Below are 12756 nucleotides of genomic sequence, written 5' to 3' on the forward strand. Positions count from 1 at the left end.
ACCACCTTTACTAGGCATGGTACAGAAACAAATTGAGGAGTTTTGTTTAAGCAGAATTTCATCTTTGGCACAGAATATGTTGTCTGTCTTTTGCCTATTCAAACTATTTAAGCTTGTTCTCAAACACTTGTAGCAACAGGAAGGAGATTGTTTATAAAACTGGGTAACTTGAGAAAAAAATAGATCATGCAGACTTATGCAGAAGAAAAAAATGTATTGCTAAGGATAACTATTTTTATCATCTCAATAAACTGTAAACTCCTAACTCTGAATTACCCTGATATTATTTCTGATAAGTATCCATCCTATCCTTTATGTGGCAAAGAGCAGGACTACACCCTGGACAGGAGGCTGGTCCATCGCAAGACCCTGCACACATTCCCACATGCACACAGGAACAATTCAGAAACACCAGCTCATCCAGCTGACATGTCTTCAAAGGGGGTAAGGAAACTGTAGCACCCAGTAAAAACACCTGCATACAAGGGAAACATGTAGTGTCAAAGCATAGTATGACACTAAGAAAGAGGTGATATTAAAGATTATGAGAAATCTTTCTGTCATCTTGACCAAAGAACTTGGGCTCTGTGTAAAAGCAGAGGAATGCAGCCCAAAGGGGGCCACTGATTAAAGACAGCATCCGAGATGTCCACGGACCAGGATGTTGTATAGCTTTCTCCATTCTGAAGCACACTAAGGATATAGGGTGCAGATGGGCTCCATTGAGTCTAGGTACTGTAGTCTCTTTCAGCTAAGACCATGGGTCCAAGGTCTCTGTCTCATCACCCGGAGGACATCTATCAATAAGGGGCCTGCAGGGTGAGTGCCAGGATGATACCTGATAACAACTTGGACCAATTATCAACTGGAATGTCGTGCCTTAAAAGCTAGAACCCAAACATTTTTCAGTGGTTAATTCAATGACTTCTCTTGTCTCTCCGACTGAACTGGGAATCTGACATGACCAACTACGTGACTGCAAGCTGTTCGAATCAGGGGTTAAAAATGTATCCAAGATGCCGGGCCAAGAGAGCGAGTCAGTAAAGTACAGAATCCTGCCCGTTATTAATTTTGCCTGATCAAGGAAATGAGAAAGCTGGATTCTGTAGACACCCGTATATTCAGTAAGAAGTTTTAGCCGGGACTGAGCACCCCACCAGTCATTCCCTGTCAGATCGAAGAAGATGACAGTGCTGTGGGTTTGTTCTTCCCATGTTTGCATGGGTTTTCTCCAGGTGCACCAGTTTCCCCCCACAGTCCTAAATATATTGGTAGCTGAATGGGCTTCTGGGAAAATGGCCTTGGTTTGCCTGTTTGTGTCTTTGTGTGCCCTGTGATGGAGTCATGGCCCGTGTGTAGCCTGCCTTGAGTCTGATACTTGCCAGGATAAGCTCTGACTCCTCTGCAACCCTATATTGGATACTGTAGGGCAGTTAGAAACTGAGTGGATGGATTGTTCATGAATAATCTATTTTGTTTCTTTAAGTGCAATTGATATGATACCAGTGAGCCCAGCATATTTGAATGTTTCTTCTGAAAGATGTCTTTCGAAGGAGAAGCTGCCTCTTCTGTGCTAACGCTGAGGCATGTGGTTGACTTCCTTCATAGTGAACACCTTGGTGAAATATTAATTTGGTACATGAGCCATTTCCCTCTCATTGTCTAGAAGTATTCTATTATTATTCTGGATCTTTTTTACTTCACCCTTTATGGTTCTTTTGCTGTAATACTGAAAGAATGTTTTAGCATCTTTTAGACTCCATTGCAGTATGACTTTCTATGTGTAATAGTGTCATATTTCCATTTGTAAAGAGAACATCTCCTGTCCTTAATAATGTAATTTTATACTTGTGTTTGCAATTCATTGTCCTTTTTATCTTTAAATGGATCCTGATATTTTTAAATCAATTTCTAATGTGCTTTCTTTTCACCATTATTTTTCTTAACTGATTTGTTAAACAATTTAGGATTCTTTTATCTTGGAATAAATCTTATTTTGCACTTCAAGCAGAATCTTGTTATTTCTTGTTATGATGGTGTTAATTCTCTCCCTTGAAAAAAAACTTAAATGTCCTCCACTGCAATGCTCATCTACTATAATAGATTCTCCTGTATGTCTAAGGCACTTTATTTTTTTCTTTAATTATCTTTTGCAATATTGAAAAAGGAATTGGTATTGATTTTTACTCCAATAGCTGTAATTCTCTCAGTTATTCTAAACCTTCATGATTTGTGTACTACTAACCACTGTTTTGCCAAGAACCATAGGCAAGTCCTAAAGTGTGTTCTCTAGACCTTTGGTTCACATTTCTCCTGTGCATCTTCTACCGTGTAGCTATGCATTCTGACTCACTTTCAAATTTACCCCAGTGGTGTTCCTTCATTTTCTGTAAATTTCCTGAATTTCTCTTTATAAGAGTCTCTTTATTTTCTAAAGTCTGCTTTTCTTAAATGATAACTAGACTACCAATCTAAAAGAAGGGTTTTAAAATATTTGTCAAAAGTGAACAGATTTTTACTTCTACCCTTTCCACTTTGTTTTGGTTACTAAAGAAGATCAGATTAAAGCACTTTCCCTTGTTGGCGGACAAGAAAGGAGTCAGTAACCATATCATTCACTTCAGCTTCAGGATTTGAGGTAGCAATTGGCCTGTCCCTGTGTATGTAAGGAAAACAGCAATTTTGAGTCAGATGACCTCCCCCTTGCTACGTGCAGATCTATTTCATTGTAAATAAAGTTGAGTTGGGTGATCTGTAGCACACGCCTGACACAATATCTCCTGTTGTTTTATTCTGGAGTTGGATCCTTAAACATTCATATTATTTTAAATTCTTCTGCCTCTGTACCTTTTTGAGTTACCCCTACTAGTACCTCTCCACTCCTTCATTCTCGCCCCTGAACATTGTGTACCCACTAGTCTAGAATTTATTCCCCTTATTCACTTCAAACCAAATTTCTCTTATATTCTTGTCTCAGTTTTCTCTGGTCTTTTTTGTTCCTTTCCTGTGTCTTTTTGAAGTTTTCAAAGAACTTAAAAGAAGCTGAAAATTACTATGCAAATTAGGCTGTCATACTTTCCACTTTCCACTAGATTTCTGTCATTGTTATTCAAGCTGCAGATTACAATGGTCACTGTAAGCTTTTGAAAACCTGCAATTTCATGAATTGGTAATAATAGTATTAAAGGCTTTCTGTGGGATGAAACTCTCATCTGTGATAAACAACTTAGTACTGATTTTATACACCAAAATTTGGCATAGCTCACAGAACAGAGTAGAAGTACGTAAAAAATAAGAAGATTAAAATGTTTCCACCTCTGTTTATACAGTATAGGAACATCCGTTTATAAACTCCATTTCAGTAGTCCACACAAATGTGAATGATTATCATGTTGTTTGCTAGTTACAGATGTATGGTCAGCTTTCATTGCCCTGACACATAAGTGGCGTAGGAGCCGGCAGTGAGAAACCCCTCTAGACGATGCTCGTCAGTGAACAGGTAGAACAACGGGCTGAGATAAACAAGGCAGGATGTCACAAGATTCAAGAGAGCTGTATGGCTAATGGTGGAATTGTAGATGTTCTTGATTCACAGCTAGAGCTCTCCTCGTTTTGTACCAGTGGAATATGCCATCAGAATAATAAAAGCAAAAAGATCTATTTCAAAAAAATCAAAACTCTATTTAAACATGCTTACAAAAAATCAATGATTAACCCCCCTATTTAAATACATGCAGCTGTAGTCTGTATAATAGGCCTTGGTGGACTTCTGTTTTCAAGTCAGTGACTAACATGTGAGTTTTTATTGAATCATTTTATTGAACTTTTTTATTGAATCAATGTATTGTGGTAGATTGCCCCAGTGGAGTGATACAGAGGGAAAGTAACTAAAGACTTTATCAGCGGAATCCTTTTTATAATTTATTGATGTACAGTATGTTTAAATGCTCACATTGGCATTAATTTGCAGAGAAGCTCCTTTTTCATACAAAAAAGAGGTTTCTTTGTTTCACTGGATATCTGAGTTATTAGACCCAGGCAGTGATAAGCGGCACATTCCATGTTATGTCTTTATGTTTCGTGTGAATGTTTGAGTAAGCCCAGGTTTAGTTGCCCTGGTATGGAGACAGGGTAATCTCTGTATGTAGTTACAGCTCCGGGGGAATTGGGTCTTCTCTCTCTGTACCTCCTTTTGTTTGGCTTGTGTTTGAATCACCCAGTAAAGCTCAGACGCTAGGAGCCCATCCTGAAATGTGCTGTAAATCTTTTGAGAAGGGCTGGTTTGTATTTATATTGGCACATTTTGGGTAGAAAAACAACAGTGATGAGAATTTATCAATATTATTTCATCTTATACAAAGATCTACATTGTACAATTTGAATTATAGTTTATAGAACTAGATTTTTATTTATACAATATATTTTTTTAAATTTGCCTAAGAAGATTAAAAAGAAACACCTATAGCACAGTATGTAATACACACTTTTGTTTCAGTCAGGAGAAAAGCTTTTAAAGGCACAATACCATCTGAAAACTTCATTATGCTCAATATACACAGTCAGCACAGTTCCTTTTGGATAATATTTATCTTATATTATAAGCAAACTACAATTTTATGACCAAACTTTGCACTGGAATGAGTGCTTTTATGATAGAGGATTATCTTGATTCAAAAGCATGCACTGGTTTAAACATATACTTTTCACAGCAGAGCCTTCTGTATAAAACTGAATTAAACAATGTATAATTTTAATGAATATTTTGTGTCCCAATAATTGGTACATAATATAATAGAAATAATAATATTAAAGCTCCTATATATTGTGACTGTATTGCTTTTTCATTAAACTTGAAAGATAATAGAGCTGAAGCCATAATATTAAAAATGCACAAAAAAACCCACCAAGGACATTAGGCGACTAGAACATTTACTTAAATTACTAACAATTGAATTATAAAACGACATAAATTCATTTGCTTAGTTGAAGACAGTGCCCACAATATTTTTTTTATAAAAGACTTAAAATAATGTTGTGTAGAATGATTAAAAAAATCTCTCTCAGTTGAGCGACCAGTATTTATATCTATTCCTCCTAAAGTGAAAATTTGGAACACCAACCACATGAATCTGCTGTTTTTCAAAGCCAAAGCATTTATTCTGTCAGCAGAGCCTTCATATTCATATGATTCTGAGTCACTCTGCGTCTGCTGCTACACAGGTATAGAGTCCCTTATACAACATGTGCCAGAGAAAACTGAGGTTTCTCTTGTTATGCTTTTGGGGTTTCATATTTATTACCCTAACCACTAAGAAAGGGACACAAAAACATCTTTAGTTTCTGAATGGAATTAAAAATCAATTGAGCTGTTTCTCTTGGAAATCGTTAATACTAATCTAGAAAAACAGCATTTTACAGTTTGGCTGATGTATCTGAGGACAATCTGTACTGCACAGCTACCAGACTATGTATTAAAGTCCTTCCCTCAGAGAAAGTCTGGAGAAAATCATGGAGAAAAAAGATTACATTGAAGGTTAAAAAAAACCTCCTTATCCCCAAATAACTAAATCACATGGAATGCAGATTATACATGAACAAACTACCAAACTCTTCTTTTCTTTCAGGAAGCAAAGTAAAAAAGTTTGCATTTAGCTGATATTTTTTGCTTCTGCTTCCTGATACTATATATTTTCAGATAAACTCTGCTGCTACACTCTGCAAAACTACTTAGATGGGCTGAACAGCCTCCACTCCTTTGTTTCTTAGATTCTTTATTCTTAACATATTTGTAATAAAAATGTTAATAAAAATCAGAGTTTATTAACCTTTCTATGAATACAATGATAGGTAGTTTACCTGGTAGCTCTATATTTCTGAGGTCTTAAAAATTACTTTCACAATTCCAACTTTAAAACTTCAAAACTGGCACTAGTATTCCAAAACAGCAAAGAAGCTTTGCAGGATCAAACTACAGTAAATGTTAAGGTCTTTCGTAGCCATTTGTAGCCTCTCACCGCGCGGCTCCACTCCATCCCACTGCTGACACCAATGTAGCGAATTCGGATTCTTGAGCTTGTGCCCTCGCCGCTCCCACCCCAGTTCATCCCTCACTGCATGGGCTCAAACCCAGGTCTCCAGCATCGCTCAACAGGGTACTACCGGCTGAGCTAAAGAAGACCGTCTTCAGCCCGGCAGTCAAGATCCCTGTTACGCTCAGTGGAGTATTCGTTACAATATATTACATTTTATTCCTACGTTTTATTCTCTGGACCTGGGTTCGATTCCAGTGTTTGTGTGTTCTCTGGGAGCTCTGGTCTCCTTCCTCGTTACACAGACAGGCTGCACTGGGCTAGATTTTCATCAAGGTTGCAGTCCTGTCTTGCACTCTCTGTTAGCCATGGATAAGACCTGGATGTAAATTGAAGTTTTTATTATATACACAAAAAATGCTTTCAAATTACACAAAGCAGTTTGAAAGCTTTAATGACCTCACATAACTGCATAAATTGATAATATCTGCTTCAAGGGGAGGGGATACAAGTGAGGTGTTACATTTTAAAATCTAATCTGGCAAAAGGATTTTTAAGTTAGCAAAGGCAGAGCAGCAAAATATACTAATTGGATTATTTAATAAATAACACAGGCAATTAAAATCAAAACTATGAACAGATTCCATATTCAGGGTCCGCAGAACTGCAGTGCTTCAGCGAGTAGCACACAATCCTAATCCTAATCATCTTCTCTGTTTGTATAATTTACAGTGATGCCAGTTCATTCATGTCTGAAACACAAGGCTGTGAAAGTCATAGGACCATCATGACAATAACTGTCTTGCTTTTATTCCTGTAACAAAACCTCTAAAACTCTTCTTACTATTTCTGAACCCTAATACACACTTGAAGATACACTCAGGTACAGTTATTACTCCTGTCCAATTCTACCTTGACATCTCACAAAACAAATCTGTCATTGATGGCTCATTATTATTCTTTTTATTCAACCTCTTTAAACACACCTTCAATTATTTTGAAGTACATCTTACCCTTTTTACTGTTTTTTCTCTTTAAAATCTCTCAGTCTAGTGACTGTAGAGAAAAACAGCCTAAGGAGACATACTAGTGGCTATCAAAGGAAATAGGGTGATAGTTCACACAACCTATGGAAGACAAGAGTAACATTAAATAAATTCAATAATGGTTTGATGGTTCAGGGACCTCGCATGTATGAAGTTGGCTACTCATACAGCTTATCCATGCCAAACAGTAGCTAATACATGTTGCCTGCCAACACCCAAAGGTTAGATGTCAGTCACAGGGCGGATGGGTATAAAAACTATGATTGCGCACAGCTGTAGCGTTATCTTAAGAACTACAACTCCCATAAAACCCACTGGGTGACTTCCTGATGGCGTCTACGTCACAGACCTGTGCTGCCTGGCTGTGGCGACATCTAGCAGGTCCCTCCAGTGCTGGCAGCATCACAACTGGTCATCTGTGGTCACCAGCACACAGAAGAAAACGCGTGAGGGATCCCTTTTTATTCATATTCACACCACCTGTGTGTGGATGCTACTCCCGACTCCTGTGCCCCCACCTCATCATCATCAAGTCATTCGCAATTCTGCAATTTCCCTCACGGGATCAATAAAGTATCTATCTAAAGAATGGTGAAAGAAAGTTCCTTAAATGATGTTCTCAAATTGCCAACATGTCTTCATTGCCAACACTTGGCAAAGAAACATTTTACTTTTTCAAGAAAGTGCTGGCCTTCATAGCTGTCCACCAAATAAAGACGAGCAGCTGACTGCACTGTGTATTCTCTTCAATAACCTGTTTTAGAATTTTGAAGACATGTTGGCAATTTGAGAACATCATTTAAGGAACTTTGATTTTCTTTCACTGTTCTTTACCACATACTGTACCAGCTGAACAATTTTCATTGCACAAGACTCAACAAAAGTTTCTCTGATAGTTTGCAGTTTCTTAGTTTTTTTAAAACGAAAACATGACTTTGTACGGTTTCTAGACATGTTTTTTTGCATTGGAGTAAATCCAAGGTCCTGATGCCTCAAATCAAGCAGTTTTCTGTTGAAATACAGTACCTCAAGACCACAGTGAATAGAAGAAAGCTCTTTCAGCTTTGATGGTTTAAATCCTGGCATGGCAAAGAAACGTCCCTCAGGAGAGACTTGGAGGTCTCTGTGTGCCATGACAATCTGCGATAAATGTGAAATCAAGGTATGCATGATTCATCAACATTACTCTTCTTCAATATCACCCCAAAACTTTAAGTTTGATTAAAACAGGACCAGTTCTAGTCAATTTATTATTAAATAATTAAGTTCAGCTTATACAAATATGAGAAATCTCCTAGGTGCTGGTGCCCCAGGTTCAGGACCCCTGAACTATGAGGTTTTATTGGTAGAAAGTGTATAAATACATAGTTTGAAATATTATAAAAGCACATCAGTTGTTCCTGTACTACATCATTCTCATGTCTGAACAAAATGCGTGACTTTAATGACTAGAAAAGCACACGGTATGTCTGTGTTCTATTGTGATCCAATGCATGAATGAAAGTGACCAGAAATAAAACACTCATCTTATGTCACAAATACAATTGGCTTGACCATAAAGCAAAAATAAGTTCTGACTTTTGCCATCCAATACTTTGAGGGTACTGCATGTACAGTAATTGTCACCAAGGAATGATTCAATTTTCCCTGGTGCACCTATAAGCACAATTATAATCCGGACATGTAGTTAACTTTAAGTACCAGTAATTATTTTGAATAATTTAATCAGACCTGACCTTACTGTGATCTGACAGAAATATCTCAGTCTCATAATAACCACAAACCTTTAAATTAAAAGTTTGATGTCAGTGCAAATGCACTTACAATAAGGATGTCTGCACAGAGCTTGCAGTGCTGTTCCTGCACTGTTAAACATGGTCTTATCCGTCACGGACAGCTGTAATCAAATGAAGTTTGGTGTATAAATGGTGTGTACTGAGCATCTCAGTATTCCTAAAAGCCTGAAAAAATCCCCAAGTACTTATGAGTATATTTTGTAAAACAAGTTTTAGCAAGCATGTCCTTCACAATAGCATCATCATATATAAAAAAAAATATCTGCCTCAAAAATACACTGCTCATAAAATGAGTCATGTGAAACTGGGGCACTATTTTAAAAATGCCACTCTGAGAGCAGCACATCTGAAGGGGAATTAGAAAGTACATCAGCAAAATTAAAAGCAATGAATTACTGATAATTCTTTGCACTCAAAAGATTGTTTTAGAAACAAGGGCACTTCAGAATCATGTCATATTAAACATGTTTTACACAACAATCCCGTAGAACTGCATATCTACACATAACAGGCACACATCTATCTCCATCACAGCCAATTAGATAAGCATTTACATGATGCCTATATAATGAATTTTCTGAGGACATCATCCTTGATTAACTGGAGCCAACTCTGGGTCGAAGACAAGAATTTATTATCAATATACGTCATCTGTAGCGCAGAAAAGACTTTACACCCCAAAAAAGGGCTAAATACAAAAATGAAAAAAAAAAGGTTTGCGTTTCCGGAACGGTTTGCCCTGTCCTTTGGGGAAATCCCCCGCTCTGAATGTCCAGTGTCCCCCCAGGGTCCGGGCAGCACTGGGCAGCAGGAGAAGAAACGACTAGCCACAGGTACTGTAGATAGCAATAGGCGCGCTGACCGGCCCCTGTGCAGACTGCGGGGCTGGGCCCTACTGAGCCACGGACAGAGGCGCGCTGACCGGCCCCTGTGCATGCTGGGGGGCTGGGCCCTACTGAGCCACGGACAGAGGCGCGCTGACCGGCCCCTGTGCAGACTGCGGGGCTGGGCCCTACTGAGCCACGGACAGAGGCGCGCTGACCGGCCCCTGTGCATGCTGGGGGGCTGGGCCCTACTGAGCCACGGACAGAGGCGCGCTGACCGGCCCCTGTGCATGCTGGGGGGCTGGGCCCTACTGAGCCACGGACAGAGGCGCGCTGACCGGCCCCTGTGCAGACTGCGGGGCTGGGGACGACACGCTCGCGGGCTGGGGGGCGGCTGCAGGCTCCATTTTGCTGATATGGGTTATGAAGCGCAGACGGAGCTTCAGAGCCGGTCTCAGATTGCAGATGATCTTTTCCACCTGAAAAATGGGCAAAGAAAGAAAAGGAACATTGTGGGGGGAAAAAAAATTACAATATTGGGGACCGACGACGGGCTCCACCTTGGAAATCAATGCAATGGCAGCTCAAAGGAAACCTGGTGGATTTCTGCTGGAGAGCACAGGTGGAAACTATGTGGAAGGTGCATTTAAAACTGAGAACAGGAGGCACTTCTTTACACAAAGTGTTGTGGGAGTGTGGACAAGACACACACCCATGTAGCTGAAGTCCATATCCTGGCTTCTACCGAGAAAGGGCAGGGTGAGATCCAGTTACAGTATGTACTAACTATTAAACAGGCTAGATAGGCCCAACTGCACCCTCTCATTTGCAACATTTCTTATGTTCTTATGAAATATAACCAGAAAGACTAGGAAATTCTATAAAAACGAAACGCAACAACTCATGAACTGGGCGACACAGAACAGGCAGTCCGGTATATGGTTGCAGATACACAAGGAATAGGTCATCTATGACAGAAAAATACTAATTTAATTCAGACATTAATCAGCTTTTACAGTTTTTATTTGATGTAAAACGTCATCTGCTTACTTGGTCCTTCACGCTGTCTCCCGTAAACATGTACTTGACGTGGTACAGGAAGTCACACACAGGATCCATGTAAAAGAGATGCTTGCTGTACTGGTCGACTGTTTGGAGCATCTCGTAGAATGCCACCCCAATCTGAGAAGATCAAGTCAAGACAAATAACGGTTCCCTTTTCAAAACGGACAAAGGTCACTTGCATGATCAAAGTGAAGGGAAGTTAATGAGTAAAGCTAGCTGCTTCTTGAAAAGTGCTCAGAAGTGTATCATCGCCAAACTGACACATTAATACGTTGCTCAAAGGATGATGTACTCTCACTTATTAGAAACCTAGAGCAAAATTCACTTTTAAAAATCTAACATGACTTCAATTCATTCCTCAAACTGCATCATGATATGCTGAACTACCTTTGAAGTAAGAATGGGTGAGGAGTAAATTAAACTGAGAGACTACAACCCTAGAGGTACTCGAGGATCATGAAATCGGTAAGAACAGAATCTCCTTTAACATACAAAACTGGGCCTTGAAATGAAGAAACTGACAAAAGTAGTGAAGGTTAAAGTATAAATGGATTTTCAGTTTAAGCCTAAAAGTAATCCTTCCTTTAATCTAAATCAATAGTCCATTTTCCCATTGCAAAGCCCTAGAAAATGGGATAAGGAGCAGAACTACTGCTCAGCTGAGAGATGTATCAACCTCTTGATGTCTGAAGCCAGTCAAGCAACTCCAGCTACGCACACTTCAACATTTTCACTGGCATTTCTGAAGCGTTATCTGTTCTGAGAAAATTGAACAAATCAGCACGTGTGTATTTCTTTGGAGCAGGAGAAGAAACGACTAGCCACAGGTACTGTAGATAGCAATAGGCTAGATGAGTGCAGAGGATAATTTACTTTCCAATGTCAATGAATGTCACAATAAACGATTTATAAAAATAGTAAAGAATAATTTGTGAGCATAAGAAAAAAACCTGCTACAGTAAACTAAGATCAGTTAAAATTTATCTTGTTGTGTACGACTCCAGACTGTATTGTTCTTGATGGCAAGAACAATCAAATATGCAATCAAGAGAGACTCCTCCATTCATCCACCCAGGTCTGAGTGCAGGGACATCATTTTACTGGAGCGTCTTACTGTGACAGGACTCCTACCAATCAAGCGAAATACCTCACTGAAGTTCAAAGTACTATCACAGTTAAATGTACTAATGGCATATATTTTCTCTGCAGAAAAGAACAGCTGAAATCGAGCGTGGTGACCATTATCACTGACAGGATGACTGATGGCCTGAGGAACGTGGGGTGACTGTACGGTACCTCCAGCATGCACCTCGTCCTCTCCTGCTGAAACCTCTGCAGAAAGGGCCCCACTAAGTGGTACACATAGAGCAGCTGGAACTCCGTCTTCACCAGGGGCTTCAGCACCTCGGAAAGGAACCTGGGAACAAGGCAAGAGGCAGGCATTCAGATCAGCGCAGAACGCAATGATAATTCCTCGTACTATAGTGCTTTTCTGGACACTCCACTCAAAGCACTTTACAGGCCATGGGGACTCACCTCCACCACCACCAGTGTGCAGCCCCACCTGAGCGTACCAGTACGCTCCCCACACACCAGCTCTCAGTAGGGAGGAGAACAGAATGATGAGCCCAATTTATAGATGGAGATTATGAGGAGGCCATGATTGGTAAAGGCCAAGGGGAAATTTGGCCAGGACGCCGGGGTTACACCCCTACTCTTTTCGAGAAACGCCCTGGGATTTTTAATGACCACAGAGAGTCAGGACCTCGGTTTTACATCTCATCCGAAGGACGGAGCCTTTTTAAAGTACAGTGTCCCCGTCACTATACTGAGGCATTAAGGACCCACACAGACTGCAGGGTGAGCGCTCCCTGCTGGCCCCACTAACACCTCTTCCAGCAGCAATCTCAGTTTTTCCCAGGAATCTCCCATCCAGGTACTGACCAGGCTCACACCTGCTTAGCTTCAGTGGGTTGCCAGATGTGAGTTGCAGGGT

At 39.9% G+C, this 12756-nt stretch overlaps 2 protein-coding genes across 3 annotated transcripts in view; one reads left to right on the forward strand and one right to left on the reverse strand.

The window, feature by feature from the left end:
• akap7 (A-kinase anchoring protein 7) overlaps positions 1 to 2025 on the forward strand; it is a 67539-nt gene extending 65514 nt beyond the window's left edge. Inside the window, exon 9 of the mRNA XM_088626923.1 lies at positions 326 to 2025. The gene's annotated coding sequence lies outside the window, so the exon portion shown is untranslated. The remainder of the gene's footprint in view (positions 1 to 325) is intronic.
• A 7463-nt stretch (positions 2026 to 9488) lies between these two features.
• The window catches only part of med23 (mediator complex subunit 23), a 32284-nt gene continuing 29016 nt past the window's right edge, over positions 9489 to 12756 (reverse strand). For both annotated transcript variants that reach the window (XM_088626925.1, XM_088626924.1), the window contains 3 exons: positions 12057 to 12177; positions 10746 to 10877; positions 9489 to 10174 (listed from right to left, as the gene is read on the reverse strand). In XM_088626925.1, the coding sequence (XP_088483051.1) occupies positions 10004 to 10174; positions 10746 to 10877; positions 12057 to 12177 (424 nt within the window). In that variant the 3' untranslated portion in view covers positions 9489 to 10003. The remainder of the gene's footprint in view (positions 10175 to 10745; positions 10878 to 12056; positions 12178 to 12756) is intronic.

The sequence above is a fragment of the Lepisosteus platostomus genome, chromosome 3 (assembly GCF_059453375.1).
Source record: "Lepisosteus platostomus isolate fLepPlt1 chromosome 3, fLepPlt1.hap1, whole genome shotgun sequence".
In the NCBI taxonomy this organism is placed as follows: domain Eukaryota; kingdom Metazoa; phylum Chordata; class Actinopteri; order Semionotiformes; family Lepisosteidae; genus Lepisosteus; species Lepisosteus platostomus.